A 21,955-nucleotide genomic window follows, 5' to 3' on the forward strand; every position below is an offset into this window, starting at 1 on the left:
CCTATTCTTTTGCACGGTTGTCACGCTTAATTGTTTTATCTTTGTCTGATATTTAAATTCGTTTGGTGATCTGAAAAATTTAACACAAAATGAAGTTTAGATACGAAGGTTTTTATTAAGGGAAAAAGAAATCCAAACATACAGGGCCTTGTGTGAAAAAGTGATTGCACCCCCCTGCTTAAAACATAAATTAGCTGTGGCTTATCACGTCTTTGGGCAGCGGAGTTCAAATTCCCTAGCCCCACCCAGGCCTAATTACTGCCACAACTGTTCTCAATCAAGAAATCACTTGGTTAGGACCTGCCTGACAAAGTGAAGATGACCAAAAATTCCTCAAAAGCTAGACATCATGCGGCAAAACAAAGACACTCTGGAGCAAATGAGAAACAGAGTAATTGAGATCTATCAGTCTGGAAAAGGTGATAAAGCCATTTCTAAAGCTTTGAGACTACAGTGAACCACAGTGAGAGACATTATCCAGAAATGGCAAAAACATGGAACACTGGTGAACCTTCCCAGGAGTGGCCGACAAACCAAAATTACCCCAAGAGCTCAGCGACGACTCACCAAAAAGGTCACAAAAGACCCCACAAAAACATCCAAACAACTGCAGGCCTCAGTTAAGGTCAGTGTTCATGACTCCGCCATAAGGAAGAGACTGGGCAAAAATGGTCTTCAGTGCAGAATTCCAACACAAAAACCACTGCTAAGTATTAAGAGCATAAAGGCTCATCTCAGTTTTGCTAGAAAATGTCTTGATGATCCCCACGAATTTTGGGAGAATACGCTGTGGACTGATGTAACTTTTTGAAAGGTTTATGTCTCATTACATCTGGCGTAGAAGTAACAGCATTTCACATAAAGAACATCATACCAACAGTAAAATATGGTGGTGGTAGTGTGATGGTCTGGGGCTGTTTTGCTACTATAGGATCTGGACAACTTGCTGTTCTAAATGGAACCATGAATTCTGCCATCCGCTAAAAAATCCTGAATGACAATGTCCGGCCATCTGTTTGTGACCTCAAGCTGAAGTGCACTTGGCTTATGCAGCAAGACGTTGATCCAAAACACACCAGCAATTCCACCTCTGGCTTAAGAAAAACAAAATTAAGACTTTGGAGTGGCCTAGTCAAAGTCCTGGCCTTAATCCGATTGAGATGCTGTGGCATGACATTAAAAAGGTGCTTCATGCTCGGAAACTCTCCAATGTGGCTGAATTACAACAATTCTGCAAAGATGAGTGGGCCAAAATGCCTCCAGAGCGATGTAAAAGGCTCATTGCCAGTTATCGCAAAGACTTAAATGCAGTTGTCGCTGTTAAGGGCGGCCCAACCAGTTACTAGGTTTAAGGGGCAATCACTTTTTCAAACAGGACCCAGTAGGTTTGGATTTCTTTTTCCCTTAATGATAAACACCTTCATTTTAAAACTGCCTTTTGTGATTACTTGTGTTATATTTGTATAATATTTACATTTGTTGGTGATCCGCAACATTTAAGTGTGACAGATATGCAAAAGAATAGGATGGCATGAGTTTCTGAAGACGGACTTGTGGCAATCAGAACATCTTTATTGGAAAAGGGGTCACTTTGATCCCACCTGTCGAGAAGCTCCTTGGTGTACACTATGGAGGGATTGCTAGGGTAGGAATGGCGGTGATCAAGGACAGACAACACATATCTTCTTACTATTTGTCATTTTTCACGTTTATTAAAGGAATCAGTGTAGCAAGTCAATAAATGTTAGAATACATCCACGTTCTGTATATATTCTGCTCGTAGATCTCACAATCACCACTGGTTAATACTGTTAACACCAATAAAAAAAACAAACATACTATATCTGTAGAGATCTCTAGCTGCCTTTCTACCATGATGTCCCCCGCCCCGTCACTACAGCATTTACAACATGCTAAGGTAAGATTGCTCTCAGTGAGTGATTGTTCCCACTGTTCTTAAGTAGAAGTAATTGTTTCGGTATTTTATTTAACAAAGCTTTTACTATGGTTGTAAATGATCAAATCCTACAAATGAACCTCTTTACGTACTACGGGGAATAGATCAAACCTGCATTAGTCTTCTCCGTGTGAACAGGATCAGTCACTTCCCATAAATATGTAATTTTTCTACCTGGTGTAAACGCCGCTGTTCTCCTGAATCCGGCGATGTCTTTCTTTCGTTCCTACGCCTCTCTGTTCCTGAGATATGGCCATCTCTTTCCTGCGTAATTACTAGTCGTTTTAGCCAAGTGGGAGTAGTCTGGAACGTTTGTCATCACATAAAAAGCCACGCCCAGTTGGCTAAAAGACTTGAATCATATACATCGAAGAAGGGGCCGTATCTCAGGAACGGAGAGGAGCAGAAACTAAAGAAAAACATCGCCGGATTCAGGAGCACAGCGGCGTTTATACCAGGTGAATAAAAAATAAAAGTTGTGTGACAGGTCGTTTTTAAAGTGTGCCGATTGATATATCGTTATTTGGAGGAGGGAGGCTGCTGTTTTCCCAAGACCTCTCAGTGAGCTGCCATCTGAGCATGTGCAGTTCACACTTACTGCCTCAATTAAAAGGACAATCTGGGACTACAGTATTTATGGCCTATCCTTAGGATGGGCCATTGTTAGCAGATCTGTAGAGGTCCTACAAGCAGCTGATTGGGCGCTCCAGGGAGCATGGCATCTCTCATTGGTTACTAGGCACAGCTCTATACATCTCATAGTGGCTGTTCCTGGTACTGCAGCTCTGCCCTGGTCAAGTAGGCACGACTGAGCTGCAGTACCAGGGACAGCCACTGAGGAGTGTTTGGCGCTGTGTCTGCTACAAATAATGGGACATTGTGGGTGGGTATAGAAATGGCTCGTGAGTAATGATAGGTGTGAGTGTAGTCATTACATTCTCGTCTGCCATAGATCAGAATTAAATTGTCCCATCACTCTTTCTTCACCACGAACGAGTGCTCGGCCAAGCAGGTGCCCAATCTGCTGTAGGAAGAAACGATTGGGCATGTTGTATATTCAACATGCCCAATGCATCTTATCCTCAAAATCTGAAGACCTGTGAGCGCATCATTCATTTCTATCATTTATATGGCAGATGGTGTTCAAAATCTAAACATCCAATTTCAAATTTTTTTTTTGTCTGCCCACGTTGATGTTATTGATCACTGACCTATAACAGGCCCAATAACTTTGATGTTTATGTTTAAACACAACGCTCAACTACATGCAAAATAGTAATGATCTGGGCTGCTTCAACCTGGATTATAAATTTGTCTTTTCTGCAAATTGAAGTCATGCAATTTTGTATATATATATATATATATATATATATATATATATATATATATATATATATATATATATATATATATATATATATATATATATATATATATATATATATATATATATATATATATATATATATATAATTTTTTTTTTTTTGTTAGGTGACTTTTTTCTTTTTTGGAATTTAGCAGGTCTGATTTTAGGGTATATTTTGAGTTGTGAACATCCCTCAGTGAAAGCCACAGCGGTCTAAGCCAGTATGCACTTTTTGTTTTTGCAGAAATGCAGTGTTTCCACGCAAGGATGAAAAGGGGTAATCTTATCTTCAATTCTGCTATTTAAAAGAAAAATGCCCCCATATATGAAGATATCTTTTTAATTAAATGCATGAGGCATTTTTGCAATTGGATTTCATTAATAATTTTGCCTTCTAAAGTTCCTGTGTTGCACTGCCCATTGCAGGCTGCAGAATGACTTAACTGAGGATCCATCAGTGAGCTTTTTTCTGATAGCAGAATTTATAACCACATGACAGTGGAGCTAAACTTTGCGGTTATGAATTGGCCAAGAGGAGCTCCGAAGAAAGGATAAGGGCTCTTTCAGATATCCGTGATGATCGGTCCATTCTTGGATCTCCATGCACACACTGAGTATCACCACTTTCGCACTCAGGGGTAGGAAGCGCGTGGTCAGTCCACGCATTAAGATCCGATCTCAAATCGATGATCACAGACGTCTGAAAGAGCCCAAATAGTTAAACTCTCCCGTCAGAACGAGCTCACTAACAGATCCTCAGAGGGCTCATTCTGCAGCCAGCACTAGACATAGCAGGAAAGTGGCAATAACCTCTGTATTGTACTATTTGCAATGAAACCAAATTGGAAAAGTCGTTTTCTCTGATCTTGGCCATCCTTGCTTCTTCCGGATCGGGCCAGTTTGACCTTTTCGAGCCATGCCTGCTCTTTACAAAGACTGAACAAAAGCAGGAAGGAAGACTTTTTTTTTTTAAACCTTGAAACTTTTTTCAAACATTCTTAAACATGGCTTTGGGCAGATGTTAGTTGCTAACACTTGGTTGATTATTGGTCATTGGGAATACAAGCCCCCCCTACTACGTTTAGAACTCAATAATCCACTCTAAAATGAGGTTTTGCATTGTTTTTACATTGTCGTACATGGATAGTCTCACATCCTTGTGAATATCCGTACGGATTGGTTACGTTGAAGTTTTAATGGACTATGTCAAAGAACCAGGCCTTTTATCGAGAGTTTGGGGCCTCGTATCAGGAGTTTAGGGCTTCGTCTGCTGAGCCATTATGTACAAGTTAACCAAATATTAGTGGTTGCTCAATCTGCCATTTAGGATATAAATTCTCTCCCATTTTTACTAGCAGACAATTACCAATAATTAATTTTTAGATACACATGTACCTGATCATTGAGGGAGGATGTGATCGTTATGTCATGTTACCCCTGGGACATAAGAGAAACTATACTAAATTCAGAAAACGTAGTCATTTTATAATTGTTAAAAAAAAAAAAAAAACTGACTTTGAGAGAAAGCACCGTCATCATGACTGGTCAATGCACGAATACAGAAAGGCACCACTACAGCAAGCAGGTTATTCACTGCAAATTTACAAGTATCCATCGATTTTTCTCATTTCTCCAACCAGCGGTGATCTTACGGTTGCACCTTTTCCAGGCTTTCCTGATTTTGTGTTCTTCCGAAACGCTGACCTATTTCTTCTGCGAATGCAGAACAGCAAGATTTCTGCAAAGACAAATGCAATGGATGGTGACCGTTGTGCCGTAAAAACGGCCTGTTCATGCCGTAAAGAGTTGTAGGACTCCAAAGAGGTTATCCCTCAAAGGCCAGAAGCCCTCCCCTCCAGATCGGTATCGTGCTATAGGAACAGGACACGTGCAGGCGTTGCGGGAGGCGTCAGGTCGTATCTATTGATGAGCGCAAGTGCTCGTTACCAAAGTTTGCCGAGGGTGATCGGGTATCCGAGTATCACGGGTGCTCGAGTGACATGTTCGAGTACCCACGGCCTTAGACGTCCAAAAAACGTAGGGATGGCTGACTTACATGGGCAATCCCAGCATGTTTTGTGGATGTCTATCAGCCATGAAACATGCGGCATCGGGGACTTGAACATGTCACTCGAGCACCCGCGATACTTGGTGCATACCTGAGCACCCTCAGCAAACTCGAGTAACGAGCACTTGTGCTCATCACTAGTCGTAAAGACATTTGGAAGTCAGTAACTCTTGATGTCACCAGATAACTTTTTTAAAGCTTCCATATTGCTTAGACGTAGGAGAAGCCACGATTGTTGTTGGAGAAGACAGCTAAGGATTAGTGATGAGCGAGCGTGCTCAGGTGCTAACCAAATGATTTTGTTTTAGGAAATCTCCTGTTCGACGGCCACAACACATGCGGGGATTGTCTGTTTGTTAGGCAACCTCTGCATGTGTTGCGGCTGTTGACATCCATCCACGGGGACTCAAACATGGTATTCAAGCACGCTGAAGACACTCTGTTAGTATCCGAGCACGTTCACTCATCACTAATAGGGACCTGTCTGAATTTGGACAAATCTAGAGAGCAATATTTCAGGGTTTGTACCTACATGTTATTTAGAGATTTTTTTTTTTTTAATATAGAGGCAGCAAATTGATCCCCGTGATTTGTGGTTCATAGTAAATGGCATTCATAGTAGTATACAGTGGGGCAAAAAAGTATTTAGTCAGTCAGCAATAGTGCAAGTTCCACCACTTAAAAAGATGAGAGGCGTCTGTAATTTACATCATAGGTAGACCTCAACTATGGGAGACAAACTGAGAAAAAAAAATCCAGAAAATCACATTGTCTGTTTTTTTAACATTTTATTTGCATATTATGGTGGAAAATAAGTATTTGGTCAGAAAAAAACAATCAAGATTTCTGGCTCTCACAGCCCTGTAACTTCTTCTTTAAGAGTCTCCTCTTTCCTCCACTCATTACCTGTAGTAATGGCACCTGTTTAAACTTGTTATCAGTATAAAAAGACACCTGTGCATACCCTCAAACAGTCTGACTCCAAACTCCATTATGGTGAAGACCAAAGAGCTGTCAAAGGACACCAGAAACAAAATTGTAGCCCTGCACCAGGCTGGGAAGACTGAATCTGCAATAGCCAACCAGCTTGGAGTGAAGAAATCAACAGTGGGAGCAATAATTAGAAAATGGAAGACATACAAGACCACTGATAATCTCCCTCGATCTGGGGCTCCACGCAAAATCCCACCCCGTGGGGTCAGAATGATCACAAGAACGGTGAGCAAAAATCCCAGAACCATGCGGGGGGACCTAGTGAATGAACTGCAGAGAGCTGGGACCAATGTAACAAGGCCTACCATAAGTAACACACTACGCCACCATGGACTCAGATCCTGCAGTGCCAGACGTGTCCCACTGCTTAAGCCAGTACATGTCCGGGCCTGTCTGAAGTTTGCTAGAGAGCATTTGGATGATCCAGAGGAGTTTTGGGAGAATGTCCTATGGTCTGATGAAACCAAACTGGAACTGTTTGGTAGAAACACAACTTGTCGTGTTTGGAGGAAAAAGAATACTGAGTTGCATCCATCAAACACCATACCTACTGTAAAGCATGGTGGTGGAAACATCATGCTTTGGGGCTGTTTCTCTGCAAAGGGGCCAGGACGACTGATCCGGGTACATGAAAGAATGAATGGGGCCATGTATCGTGAGATTTTGAGTGCAAACTTCCTTCCATCAGCAAGGGCATTGAAGATGAAACGTGGCTGGGTCTTTCAACATGACAATGATCCAAAGCACACCGCCAGGGCAACGAAGGAGTGGCTTCGTAAGAAGCATTTCAAGGTCCTGGAGTGGCCTAGCCAGTCTCCAGATCTCAACCCTATAGAAAACCTTTGGAGGGAGTTGAAAGTCCGTGTTGCCAAGCGAAAAGCCAAAAACATCACTGCTCTAGAGGAGATCTGCATGGAGGAATGGGCCAACATACCAACAACAGTGTGTGGCAACCTTGTGAAGACTTACAGAAAACGTTTGACCTCTGTCATTGCCAACAAAGGATATATTACAAAGTATTGAGATGAAATTTTGTTTCTGACCAAATACTTATTTTCCACCATAATATGCAAATAAAATGTTAAAAAAACAGACAATGTGATTTTCTGGATTTTTTTTTCTCAGTTTGTCTCCCATAGTTGAGGTCTACCTATGATGTAAATTACAGACGCCTCTCATCTTTTTAAGTGGTGGAACTTGCACTATTGCTGACTGACTAAATACTTTTTTGCCCCACTGTATGTAGGCGGTGAACCCCTGCACTAATCAAAGAAATAGGGTGCAAAACCTGGCCCGTGAAATGACAATGAAAAAAAGGAAGAAAACAGACTGGGCCAATAACGGTATGCACACCCATGAATTATGTAAATATATCAAACAATTTTAATTTTTAATTACACCTCAAAACAAGACATACGTATACAAGATAAAACCACGCGATACGCGTGGGGCTTGCTGCCTCACCCCTCCATTTGTCTCTTGTCCTCACCAGGCACAGTCATCCATGGTATACCTTTGTTGTGTATTGGTGCCATAGATATACTTCTGGGGCATTATACCAGGGTCTCAGTGTGTTCCTATTTTTGAGCTTATGGCTCTTTAGTCATAGCATGCTTTGCCTGTTCTCTTGTATGATTGTGGGATATTTGCCACATACCTGGTTGGGGCTTTGAGCAGACTAAAGCCCTATCAGGGATATTAGGGACAGATATATTGATAGTACTATTGCTGCTACAAATGAACATGCTTATTTTGATGTATAATTCTGGCATATAGGATTATCACTATGTGACCGCATCATTACAGACTAGAAAATTATAATATTTCTTGTCACTTTGTATGTCTGGTTTGGTTTACTCCTCTTATATTTGTGCATGCATATACTATGTTCCTGTGATCTGAGATATTATCTATGTGGACAAGTGACACTATATATATATATATATATATATATATTTTGTATCTACGTATTAACATTCTCTTCATGTGTTAGGCTAATCGATGCCACACATGTTCAGGGGTGATGGTGTATGGTCCTGTACCCAGACCTTTTTAATTGGTCTTATCTTGTATATGTCTTGTTTTGAGGAGTAATTAAAAATTAAAATTGTTTGATATATTTACATAATTCATGGGTGTGCATACCGTTATTGGCCCAGTCTGTTTTCTTCCTTTTTTTCACAGTAAATGGCATTCATTCACTCCAACCAGTTACTGTGCAGTCATCTTACCAATCGGTGCTTTGTAGCATGGGAATATTAGCTAGGGCAAGAGAATAATTGAGACACGTGAGAATGGCCCGTGTCACCGCCGCAGAGTCCGAGCATGAGAATGGCACGTGTCACCCCCGCAGAGCCGAGCACGAAAATGACCCGTGTCGCCCCTGCAGAGTCCGAACACGAAAATTACCTGTGCCGCCCCCGCAGAGTCTGAGCATGAGAATGACCCATGTTGCCCCCGCAGAGTCCGAGCACGAAAATGGCCCGTGTCACCCCCGCAGAGCCGAGCACGAAAATGACCCGTGTCGCCCCCGCAGAGCCGAGCACGAAAATGACCTGTGCCGCCCCCGCAGAGTCTGAGCATGAGAATGACCCATGTTGCCCTCGCAGAGTCCGAGCATGAGAATGGCCCGTGTCACCCCCGCAGAGCCGAGCACGAAAATGACCCGTGTCGCCCCCGCAGAGCCGAGCACGAAAATGACCTGTGCCGCCCCCGCAGAGTCTGAGCATGAGAATGACCCATGTTGCCCTCGCAGAGCCGAGCACGAAAATGACCTGTGCCGCCCCCGCAGAGTCTGAGCATGAGAATGACCCATGTTGCCCCCGCAGAGTCCGAGCACGAGAATGGCCCATGTCGCCCCCGCAGAGCCGAGCACGAAAATGACCTGTGCCGCCCCCGCAGAGTCTGAGCATGAGAATGACCCATGTTGCCCCCGCAGAGTCCGAGCATGAGAATGGCCCGTGTCACCCCCGCAGAGCTGAGCACGAAAATGACCCGTGTCGCCCCCGCAGAGCCGAGCACGAAAATGACCTGTGCCGCCCCTGCAGAGTCTGAGCATGAGAATGACCCATGTTGCCCCTGCAGAGTCCGAGCACGAGAACGACCCATGTCTCCCCCACAGAGTCCAAGCATGAGAATGAAACATGTTGCCCCCGCAGAGTCTGAGCATGAGAATGAAACATGTTGCCCCCGCAGAGTCCGAGCATGAGAATGACCTGTGTCGCCCCCGCAGAGTCCGAGCATGAGAATGAAACATGTTGCCCCCGCAGAGCCGAGCATGAGAATGACCCGTGTCGCCCCCGCAGAGTCCGAGCATGAGAATGAAACATGTTGCCCCCGCAGAGCCGAGCATGAGAATGATCCGTGTCGTAGAGTCCAAGCATGAGAATGACCTGTGTCGCCCCCGCAGAGTCTGAGCATGAGAATGACCCATGTGCCCCCGCAGCGTCCGAGCATGAGAATGACCCGTGTCGCCCCCGCAGAGTCCGAGCATGAGAATGACCCGTGTCGCCGCCGCAGAGTCCGAGCATGAGAATGACCCGTGTCTCCCCCGCAGAGTCCGAGCATGAGAATGACCCGTGTCGCCCCCGTAGAGTCCAAGCATGAGAATGACCTGTGTCGCCCCCGCAGAGTCTGAGCATGAGAATGACCCATGTGCCCCCGCAGCGTCCGAGCATGAGAATGACCCGTTTCACCACCGCAGAGTCCGAGCATGAGAATGAAACATGTTGCCCCCGCAGAGTCCGAGCATGAGAATGACCCGTGTCTCCCCCGCAGCGTCCGAGCATGAGAATGACCCGTATCTTCCCCGCAAAGTCCGAGCATGAGAATAACCCGTGTCTCCCGCGCAGAGTCCGAGCATGAGAATGACCCGTGTCTCCCCCGCAGAGTCCGAGCATGAGAATGACCCGTGTCTCCCCCGCAGAGTCCGAGCATGAGAATGACCCATGTCGCCCCCACAGAGTCCGAGCATGAGAACCACCGCGGGACACAATGAGGGACTAACGATATTACATGATGTGTATGTGGGGACGAGGGGGTGAATGCTAATTGCTTTATCGGAGACAAAACATTTTGCTCTCTGAACTCGGGATGGGAGCTGATCAAGGACTATTTACCTGCTGTTGGTCGCCCTTGATCTTTGATTTACACACCAACTCAATGAATGAGACGATCAGAGCCAGAGCCAGACCGATGCCCAGAATGAGAAAGATGCCACCCATGGTGTGGGGTTGGACTGGCACCCAGCCGGCCTGCGCTTGCGCTTCCGTACACGTGTTTTCCCACCACTTTTGGCGCAGATACTCCAGATTGCCGGTTTCAAATTGTTCCAGAATCGCGATGGTCAGAGGTCTGATGAGCGGCGAGTCTGAAAACGTGGAGAGGAGAAATATGGATATTTGAGTCTGTGCCACCAATGTAAACCTAGAGCTCCTACCAAAATGAAGGCTGTCCGATTTATCCTGGGAGTCTTAGGACTTGTTCACACTGTGTCTTTTTTGGCCACTTTTTTTTGTATCACATTTATTTCTACATAAAAACGACTCAATGATCATACGTTCACGCTTTTGAGCGAGGACACCGGACGCTGCAGCATCTTATCTGGTCTTATTAAAACGGTCGTGCAGAAGGCCTAAGGCTGATCTCATGGTATAATTACGGTGATCCCAGATGGCACAGATTATTGCACATGGCCATATCACTATTTACCTGCGGGCACCCATTGACCATCATGTGGGTCTGGCATTTTACCGCCCGATGCAGGGCAAAGCGGGTACATACGGCTATGCCCCATCACCAGTCTCGTCATAATCAACACAAATGTGAAGTTGGCCATACACAAGATGGGGATCTCCTCGAACCTCACCACAGACAGTTACATTAGGCTCAGCAATATATAATAGCCTCCTTACAGATCAGAAGATTGGGCATGTTGAAATCCAACATGCCTTATCCTTTAAGATTTTGGTTACACAAAATGATGGCAGAAATCAGCACAACAGATCTGGAAAGTACCTGACGAGGCAGCAATGCCGTAACCTCTGCCTCCAATAATTTCTGGCACGCGGACAAGATCACAGTGTTTGGCCACCACAAAGTCTTGACTGACGGACTCCCCCAGGAAGGCGTAGTTTGAATCTCTCACTTTTTGGACGCCTTCTGAAAAAGTCTTCACGAGGACCCGATCCTTTCTTTTATCCATGTACTCATAAATCATTCGGTAAGTAGGGTTCTTGGAATACTGTATGGAGGGTAAATGAGGGGTCGTTGTATCATTTCTTTTTAGGATATGAATCCTTTGAGGCATTTCTTTTTATTAAACGCATGTATTTTTGGCTGAAAAGCTTTTTTTTGCAATGTGGTTTCATAAAAATTGTTATTTGTACTGTGTAATTTCTACAGCCTTTGATTATCACTGTACATAAGCAGAACGCAGAATGAGTTATTAATCAAATCGATCAATGATCTTGTCACATTCCAGGGGGCGGCTCTTATCGTTGTACTCTAGAACAGTGTTCCCCATCTCCAGGCCTCAAGGCTCACCAACAGATCACGTTTTCAGGATTTCCCTTGTATTGCACAGGTGATGCAATTATCACCTGGCCAATACTAAGGAAATCCTGAAAACATGACCTGTTGGTGGGCCTTGAGGACTGGAGTTGGGGAACACTGCTCTAGAATGATCTATAAGGGCTACACACAAACTCAATGACAGATCTGGCTGGTAAGTCAGTCTGCCATGTACTGTGATACATACAGGCTGTAGAAGCCAAATCGGTGTTTTAATCGGATTTTAAAAATGCTTTGTAGCCAGAAATATATCTTAAATGTTAAAAAAAAGCCACCAAAATTTATGTATATGAAAGTAATTCTATCTGATTTTGAGATTTCATTTTAATCACCCAAAAAATGACAAATCTTTGGCTACAAATGCAGAATTATCCATTGACTAAGTGGCAAAAAGTTGAAAGAACGAGATTTAGTTACCTTGAAGAAATTGAAGGTGGAGGAGTTGGCTAATGTCCCAAACTCAACTTTATCTTGCTTCAGCAAATCATCAAATTTCTCAATCTTTAATGTTTGATCTTTGGCGTTATTTACATATGAGGCAAAGCTGGCGACATATGCAGCCAGCAGAGTGATGGAAAAGAGCCACCAAATAACAGCAATGATTCGGGCAGACACAGACTTTGGCTGAGGCTCCACACCTGTGAAATATAAAGGAGAACATTTTTTATACAAATTAGTAAATAGTTTTCTTAGACCTGACGAGACTGGTGTTTTTACAATGAAAAAAAAAATCTATTTTGGAATGGCAGTATAATCTTGATGTTAAAAGGAATCTGACACCAGGTTTTTGCTATATAATCTGACATCAGCATAATATAGGGGCTGATTCCAGCGATGTGTCACTTACTGGGCTGCTTGCTGTTATTTTGAGACAATCACAGTTTTCTTCGCTCTAGATCTAGCAGAGCTTGGAAGGCTGAGCTGTGTATAACCCCGCCCACACCACTGATTGGCTGCTTTCTTTGTACGCTGGCAGAAAGCTGCCAATCAGTGGTGGGGTTGGACCAGGAAGCACCTGACACCTAGTCCTGTAGTGATAATCTCCTGCTGATAGAAAACTGATTTTATTGAATCGGCCACATACAGTTCAGTAAATCGCACATCGCTGAAATCAGAGTCTCTGACCCTTCAAATTTCCTCATTTTTAGAAGTCCAACAATAGATTCAGGGAGCTCACGAGTCCAATTGTATCCAGTCTCATCCCACACAGCCTGACTGACAGCTGCTGCTTATACTGAGCATTGTGAGATCTCAGCAGGGCGGAGGGACACTGAGTTGTCATCCATCAGGTTAGATAGGAGGAGATCGAGTCAGATTTTCAGAAAAGATTATGCTACCATACTGACATGAAGTTTCAAGGTAACTACAGCGGCCTCATCAGGTCTAAGAGATCTATTTAATAATTTATGCAGTTTGTATTGTGAAAACTGGCGACAGACAGATCCTCTTTAAGGAAGATGCGACGTACCTTGCAGTGTGAATGCCCCCATGCCAAACCAAAGACTGTTCAGGAAAGTATACTGGTTCTGTTCATTGGAGGGTTCGGCCCATTCGCATGGACTTAACCTTATAAAATATAAAGTCACTGTCATTTATGTGTTACATTACATGAAAGGTATTGATTCTCTTCTTGGAGACCTACAGGTGCATCTCACAAAATTAGAATATCATCAAAAAAGGGTACCGCATTTTCCGGCGTATAAGACGACCCCCAACTTTTCCAAGTTAAAATATAAAATCTCAAAAGTTGGGGGTATAAGACAACCCCTGATTTTTGAGAAGATTTTCACGGGTTAAAAGGTTGTTTTATACGCTGGAAAATACGGTAATTTATTTCAGTTCTTCAATACAAAAAGTTAATCTCATATATTATATAGAGTCATTACAGTGATCTATTTCACATGTTTATTTCTGTTAATGTTGAAGATTATGGCTTACAGCCAATGAAAACCCAAAAGTCATTATCTCAGTAAATTAGAATACTTTATACCACCAGCTTGAAAAATGATTTTAAAATCCAAAATGTTGGCCTACTGAAATGTATGTTCAGTAAATGCACTCAATACTTGGTCGGGGCTCCTTTTGCATCAATTACAGCATCAATGCGGCGTGGCATGGAGGCGATCAGCCTGTGGCACTGCTGAGGGGTTATGGAAGCCCAGGTTGCTTTGATAGCAGCCTTCAGCTTGCCTGCATTGTTGGGTCTGGTGTCTCATCTTCCTCTTGACAATACCCCAGAAAAACAGAAATAAATTAACTTTTTAATGATCTTCTAATTTTGTGAGATGCACCTGTATTTAGTTTTTAAGACAATGACCTAGGAAAAAAGAAAAGTTGCTCAAAGTGGGCGCTAGTTTTGGTCCTACCGGAGGAGACCCGATTTATAAGACAACAACCTCATTAGGGTGATTTCTGTGAATAAAGGGGGACCTTGTTCTGTAACCTTATTAGCCAAATCAGTGATCGGCTACCAGACATGTCCATAGATAGCCCATTTATTCCCCCATTGCAGTGGTCCTTGCCAATTCCAAAAGTGATGACATTCTGGCCACCAATAAACTGACTGCTGCAACCGATGACTGGCCTTAATGGTTACATATGAACGTGCAGAAAACTGAGAGCATTGATTGGCTGCAGCGGTCAAGTGACTGATGACTGGGATGTCATTACTGAAGAAGTGTTGGCACTGGAATGGTGGGAGATTCAAGAAGAAATCAATAGTTGTTTCCTTATTTGTTAAACATTCCGCACCTTAAAGCCAATTTTGTATGTTCCCATAAACCCCTTTAATGATTAGGACAAGTGCTCGGACCATTCTCACCTTCCCACGAGGAACACGCACAGGCAGGTAATCACATAGGAGCCTATGATTCCCAGCCACAACTGTCTGCTGAAAGGATCCAGGAAGCCAAAAAGGTAAGACCCCTCTGAAGATGACTCTTTCTTGAGGAGTATGCCGATGCCAGTCTGCACGTAAGGTTTGGTGAATGAGATTACGTTTTCTCGTACCGAAGTAATGGTTAAAGGAGCCACTGCCAAGTCCGCTTCCTAGAAGAGCAAAACAACGTAAACTTAAACCAATCTTTGAGGTTTTTTTCACCCACAATCAATTGTATCGTCAAGTAAATTAAGTCTCCTTGTTTTCCTAGAAACAGTGCCACCCTTAGCCATGGGTCTTGTCTGGTATTACAGTTTGTCTCTGTGATGAGGGAGCAGCCACCATCTTGGATATGGGGCATAATGCTGGCCTCCTATGAGAGATTGGCCTGACTCCATTTTGTCTCATATCAGAATTCACCTGGTCACACATCTGCAGGGACATGAGCACTCCTGGCCCCCACCTTTTCCCTACTTGAATGAAGACCCTTTAGTATGGTAATGCAGGGGTCCCCAACTCCAGTCCTCAAGGCCCACCAACATGTCATGTTTTCAGGATTTCCTTAGTCTTGCCCAGGTAATAATTGCATCACCTGTGCAATGCAAAGGAAATCCTGAAAACATGACCTGCTGTTGGGCCTTGAGGACTGGAGTTGGGGACCCCTGTGGTAATGGACTGAGTCCAGTGTAGCAGGCAGATGGCACTTCAAAGCTTGAATGAGGAAGCCATGCCAGCAGGGGGCATGGAGGTGCCTGGGGGCTCAATTAAAGCATACATGTCAGATGGCTACAGGAGGACACGTCTATTGTCTTCCCAGCCGGACCGTCTACAACATGAAATGATAAATTATGGACACATCGTCCGAGGTACAGTGTTGTGAATTCTGTTGTCGGGCTCCCTCCTGTGGTCATGAATGGTACTTCGGCTGGTTCTGTCCATGGACTTCCTCTGGTGGGTGTTTCTGAGTTTCCTTCCACAGGTGACGAGGTTAATTCGTTAGCTGCCGCTCTATTTAACTCCTCTTAGATCTTTGCTCCACGCCTCCTGTCAATGTTCCAGTATTGGTCTAGTTCACTCCTGGATCGTTCTTGTGACCTGTCTTCCCAGCAGAAGCTAAGTTTCAGCTTGCATTTCTTTGGTTTGCTATTTTTCTGTCCAGCTTGCTATTTTTATTGTTGTCTTGCTTGCTGGAAGCTCTGGGACGCAGAGGGAGCGCCTCCGCACCGTGAGTCGGTGCGGAGGGTCTTTTGCGCCCTCTGCGTGGTCTTTTTGTAGGTTTTTGTGCTGACCGCAAAGTTACCTTTCCTATCCTCGGTCTGTTCAGTAAGTCGGGCCTCACTTTGCTAAATCTATTTCATCTCTGTGTTTGTATTTTCATCTTTACTCACAGTCATTATATGTGGGGGGCTGCCTATTCCTTTGGGGAATTTCTCTGAGGCAAGGTAGTCTTTATTTTCCTTCTTCAGGGCTAGCTAGTTCCTTATGCGACTCGGCACAGCCTAGGGAGCGTTAGGCGCAATCCACGGCTATTTCTAGTGTGTGTGATAGGATTAGGGATTGCGGTCAGCAGAGTTCCCACGTCCCAGAGCTCGTCCTTATTTTCAGTAACTATCAGGTCATTCCGTGTGCTCTTAACCACCAGGTCCATAATTGTCCTGACCACCAGGTCATAACAGTACAGGCTCAAAAAAAATATCCTCCTAGCCCTGAAGAAATTGCACATCTGACAGTGCAGCTACCAGGTCAGTGAGAGATTTGGAACCTGAGATGTAGAGATCAGCCTCCCACAGCGATCGAATATGTCCAGGTTCGATCCCTGTACGACCGGCAGAACAAACCACAAGCGCTGGTACCGCCCGTGTACTGATCCGATCATCCTGAGAGAAGGTATTCCATTTATTAGGTTTTGGGAATAGATTCTGCAAGGAAGCTGAAGGGTGGAGATTGTTAGCCTACCCAGGTACAGGGGGGAGGGACACAGAAGGATTAAGAGCTGAGGACACATGGAGAGTGAGACTCCACAGAAGAAGATGATGATGATGAAATAAGGAAAAGGGCATATGCCAACCAGAGGGGAGCAAGCACATGCTTTTTGGGGGCTGCCCGGCAACTAGAAGTCTTGTACCTGTGGAACGCAGAGCTCCCCGGCCTCCACAAGTGACCTTCAACCTGGTAAATTGACCTCCAGCTTTATACCTCTAAGGCCGGTGTCACACTAGCGAGTTTTACGGACGTATGAGCACATAAAATACGTCCGTAAAACTCGCCTAACAAACGTCCCAATTATTCTCTATGCCCCTGCTCCTATCTGCCGTATTTTACTGATCAGTATTATACGGCTTTCTACGGCCGTAGAAAATCGCAGCATGCTGCGTTTGTCACCGTATTGCGCAAAAAAAATGCCAATGAAAGTCTATGGAAGCCCCAAAAATACGGATTACACACGGACCAGCAGTGTGACTTGCGAGAAATACGCAGCGGTGTTAGAGAGAAAAGCCGGCAATTCAGTGCGGTGTACAGTAAAATCACACTGACAGCTTACAATAGAATAAGTAGAATAAATGTGTACACATAGAATAGGTGTGTATATATATATATATATATATATGTCAGTGAGACACATATATGTATATATATTAATATTTCATACAGCGTTAGATAGCTTTAAAGCCGGTAATTCAATTGCCGGCTTTTGCCATCTCCTTCCTAAACCCGACATGATATGAGACATGGTTTACATACAGTAAACCATCTCATATCACCATTTTTTTTTGCATATTCCACACTACTAATGTTAGTAGTGTGTATATGCAAAATTTGGCCGTTCTAGCTATTAAATTAAAGGGTTAAATGGCGGAAAAAATTGGCGTGGGCTCCCGCGCAATTTTCTCCGCCAGAGTAGTAAAGCCAGTGACTGAGGGCAGATATTAATAGCCTGGAGAGGGTCCACGGTTATTGGCCCCCCCTGGCTAAAAACATCTGCCCCCAGCCACCCCAGAAAAGGCACATCTGGAAGATACGCCTATTCTGGCACTTGGCCACTCTCTTCCCATTCCCGTGTAGCGGTGGGATATGGGGTAATGAAGGGTTAATGTCACCTTGCTATTGTAAGGTGACATTAAGCCAAATTAATAATGGAGAGGCATCAATTATGACACCTATCCATTATTTATCCAATACTAGTAAAGAGTTAAAAAAACACACACACATTATTAAAAATTATTTTAATGAAATAAAAACAAAGGTTGTTGTAATAATTTATTCTTCGCTCAATCCTTCTGAAGACCCTCGCTCTGTAACAAAGTAAAAATAATAAACCAACAATATACATACCTTCCGAAGATCTGTAACGTCCCACAATGTAAATCCATCTGAAGGGGTTAAAATATTTTGCAGCCAGGAGTTCTGCTAATGCAGCGCTGCTTACATAACCTATACTATGATCTAAATCTCAGTTTTGTCCCATAGTTTGGATCTACAGGCCTGTGTGAATGTGCGGCCATTATCTGTCCATAGAACATAATCCATGGGCCAAACGTTAACCCTCCATAAAGTGGACTTTGCTGTCCGGATGTAAAAAACACCACAACTACCAACTTAAAATAGTGTAGAACACCTCTATATCCTTAAATTATATAGATTTTTAAAAATTCCGGTTGCTTATTCCATAGCTATAAGTTGTAGATCCAATGCTGTATGCCGCCAAGGAAACGGGGAAAGAAGCAATATGGCGTCTCCTTACCCGTTTGTCTGGATCAGCCATCATTTGGTTACAAGCAGTGGATGCATTATACTAAATATATTCTCTCTCTCTCTCTATATATATATATATATATATATTTTAAATCTGTTATTAGGTGGCCATTTGGGCATACCACCCACTGTGTCACACCATACAGCTGCTAAGGGGCATGTGAGCTGGTGGGGCCCGTTACCAAATGGCACAGCTACCTCCCAACACTTCCCTTGGTGTTTCGATATCAAGAAAGATGCAGATACCTTTGTACACCATAGTGGAGGAGGGAACCGTCAGCTCCCTGCTCCACCATTCAGCCCCTGTCCTATGTGAGTAGTTTTTTTTTATTTCTGTCAGTCATTACTTGTGGAAGTCTGTGGAATCATCCTACTGTGTGTAGGTCCATCATACTGTGTGAGTGGCTGTTGTGGACATAATACTCAATGGAGGAGCTGTGGTGGCCATCGTACTGTGTGAGGGACATGAATGACATAATTCTGTACGGGGGAATCACAAGGTGTGGGGGAAATCATGCTGTATGGGGGATGTGGTGCCATCAAACTATGGAAGGGACTGTGGTGACATCATACTGTATGGGGGCATCGCACCGTGTGGGGGCAATCATGCTATATGGGGGATGTGGTGCCATCATACTGTGTGGAAGGGACTGTGGTGACATCATACTGTATGGGGGCATCACACCGTGTGGGGGAAATCATGCTGTATGGGGGATGTGGTGCCATCATACTGTGTGGAAGGGACTGTGGTGACATCATACTGTATGGGGGCATCACACCGTGTGGGGGAAATCATGCTGTATGGGGGATGTGGTGCCATCATACTGTGTGGGGACGACTGTGGTGACATCATCATACTGTATGGGGGCATCGCACCGTGTGGGGGAAATCATGCTGTATGGGGGATGTGGTGCCATCATACTGTGTGGGGACGACTGTGGTGACATCATCATACTGTATGGGGGCATCACACCGTGTGGGGGAAATCATGCTATATGGGGACGCGGTGCCATCATACTGTGTGGGGACGACTGTGGTGACATCATCATACTGTATGGGGACATCGCACCGTGTGGGGGAAATCATGCTATATGGGGACGCGGTGCCATCATACTGTGTGGGGACGACTGTGGTGACATCATCATACTGTATGGGGACATCGCACCGTGTGGGGAAAATCATGCTATATGGGGACGTGGTGCCATCATACTGTGTGGGGACGACTGTGGTGACATCATACTGTATGGGGGCATCGCACTGTGAGGGAAATCATGCTTTATGGGGGATGTGGTGCTATCACACTGGGTGGGAGGGACTGTGGTGATATAAAGTATAGGGGCATTGCACGATGTGGGGGAAAATCATACTATATAGGGGATGTGGTTAATACATTTGCAAAAATTACTACATTTCTTTTTTTTCCAGTCAAGATGGGGTGCAGAGTGTACATTAATGAGAAAAAAAAATGAAACAAAGTGAAAAATCTAAAGGGGTCTGAATACTTTCTGTACCCATTGTAGAGACCAGAACAGCTGTTGAAAAGCGATGCTAGACCTGGGGAGAGTGAGCAATATCGCTAGCTTTGTTATTTTACATGCCTGCAAGTTTTTGGACCCCAAAAATTTAGCCGCCGGAAGATGACAAGCATGCCCATAAATACTGACAGCAAAAATGTAAAAACTGGGAAAGATTGTAACTAATAATGAGTCAGCATGCTCGGGTGCTAACCGAGTGACTTCAGCGTGCTCGAAAAATATGTCCGAGTCCCCGCACCTGTATGTCTCACGACTGTTCAACAGCCTCAACACATGTAGGCGCGGGGACTTGGGCATATTTTTCGAGCACGCCGAAGACACTTGGTTAGCACCAAAGCATGCTCAGATAACACCTTATCCCTAGCACATTCACTCATCACTAATTGTAGTGAAACATTGGAAAGTTGGATAAATTGGAAAGTCAATAACTATGCTACTTACCTTCCTAATAATCTCCCCAATCATTCCATTCCACACTCCATTTTGGTCCTTGGCGCCGTACCGACCATCTCTCACCACATGTAACGTGTAGTTAAACTCCAAGGCTTGAGAAAGCTCAGACAGAAGATCCACACAGTATCCTTCTAATTCCCCCGAGTCTGTCATCATAGCGAAGGGCTGCTCCTGTTGTGGAAGATTGCAAAGTACATTAGTAAAGGGCAACTTGTCGGCACAAGCGCTGCAATTCTCGGGGGCGACGCATGCACAGATTGACAGTCCGACTCTTGAACCTTTCTGCGCATGTGTCACCCGGGAATGATAACGATTGCATGAGATCTCATGCCAGGGAGCAGCTCACAGAGAAGAGTGACCTGTCAGTCACTGACAAGGGGCCGGCGATGGGAGGGGAAAGAGGGAGAGAGCTGTCAGTACTGGGGAAAGCCTTCTGCACAGCGGCTCTTTTGCATGAAAAGTCAATTTATTTCTATGGTGGTTTCTAAAAAATTCTTCAATTACCAAAGTCACCAACTAGAAGAAGATGACATCAAATGCTTTATTTCTTAAATATAATATATATGTATTATCACGGAGACAAAGCCTAAATCGTCATCGAGTACTTGCCAGAATAGTTGTGACCGTCACCGTTTTTGGAATTTGACGCTTTGTTCTACCCTGCAATTAAAAATTGAGTATTAATGTTATAGTTTTCAGTTCACCATCAAATTATATCTATTGGCCATTTCCTACTGCTTAAATCGGACAGGAACAGAAAGTTAGGTCTTGGACTGGATTCAAAGTCTTTTCTCAGTCCATACTAAGGACAAAGCAAAAGATCAAACAGGACCCCCCCCCCCCAATTATTGCAAGTCTTTAATAGTAATGGTCTTTTCATATAGGCCGAAGAGACTTTTTGGGCCCCCTAAGCTCCGGGGCCTGGGTACGATTGCAACCCCTGCACCTATTGTAGTAACGCCCCTGGTTGCAGAACAGGTGAAATAGACAGGATTATGGAGAAAAATTGTGATTTTTATAGATGGTGTTAGGATTTGTAAGCCCCCATCTTTAAAAAAAATAAATAAAAAATTATAAGCCATAAGGTCACCCACCCTACTTACTGGATCCAGCCTCAGTATAATGTCTAGCTTCCTCACAGAAAAAAAAGACCTCCCAGAAAAGCGGTTGAGTCTCCTGGGCGTCATATCTTAAACACTGCCCCCTCAAGAGTTATGGAAGTGATTAATAGTCACTGAGATGTGACCTAGATAAATTGCTTCTCTTAAAGGGGTTTCAGAAATCTCCTGTACCCCGACTGCAGTTTGCAAACAAACCAAGCCTTGCCTACCCCCAGATCAATCACTGAGTCTCCACCGCTGCTCCTGGTGTCTGTTATTGT

The 21,955-nt window shown here is 44.2% G+C and overlaps 1 protein-coding gene across 4 annotated transcripts in view; it reads right to left on the reverse strand.

Annotated features, from left to right (window-relative positions):
• Positions 1-3,446: 3,446 nt before the first annotated feature.
• LOC138651845 (probable glutamate receptor) overlaps positions 3,447-21,955 on the reverse strand; it is a 35,109-nt gene continuing 16,600 nt past the window's right edge. For all 4 annotated transcript variants that reach the window (XM_069742391.1, XM_069742389.1, XM_069742388.1 and 1 more), the window contains 8 exons: positions 21,184-21,234; positions 20,563-20,745; positions 14,777-15,003; positions 13,424-13,521; positions 12,373-12,593; positions 11,401-11,626; positions 10,503-10,753; positions 3,447-5,061 (listed from right to left, as the gene is read on the reverse strand). In XM_069742391.1, the coding sequence (XP_069598492.1) occupies positions 4,972-5,061; positions 10,503-10,753; positions 11,401-11,626; positions 12,373-12,593; positions 13,424-13,521; positions 14,777-15,003; positions 20,563-20,745; positions 21,184-21,234 (1,347 nt within the window). In that variant the 3' untranslated portion in view covers positions 3,447-4,971. The remainder of the gene's footprint in view (positions 5,062-10,502; positions 10,754-11,400; positions 11,627-12,372; positions 12,594-13,423; positions 13,522-14,776; positions 15,004-20,562; positions 20,746-21,183; positions 21,235-21,955) is intronic.

Source organism: Ranitomeya imitator, chromosome 10 (assembly GCF_032444005.1).
Source record: "Ranitomeya imitator isolate aRanImi1 chromosome 10, aRanImi1.pri, whole genome shotgun sequence".
Taxonomy (NCBI): Eukaryota; Metazoa; Chordata; class Amphibia; order Anura; family Dendrobatidae; genus Ranitomeya; species Ranitomeya imitator.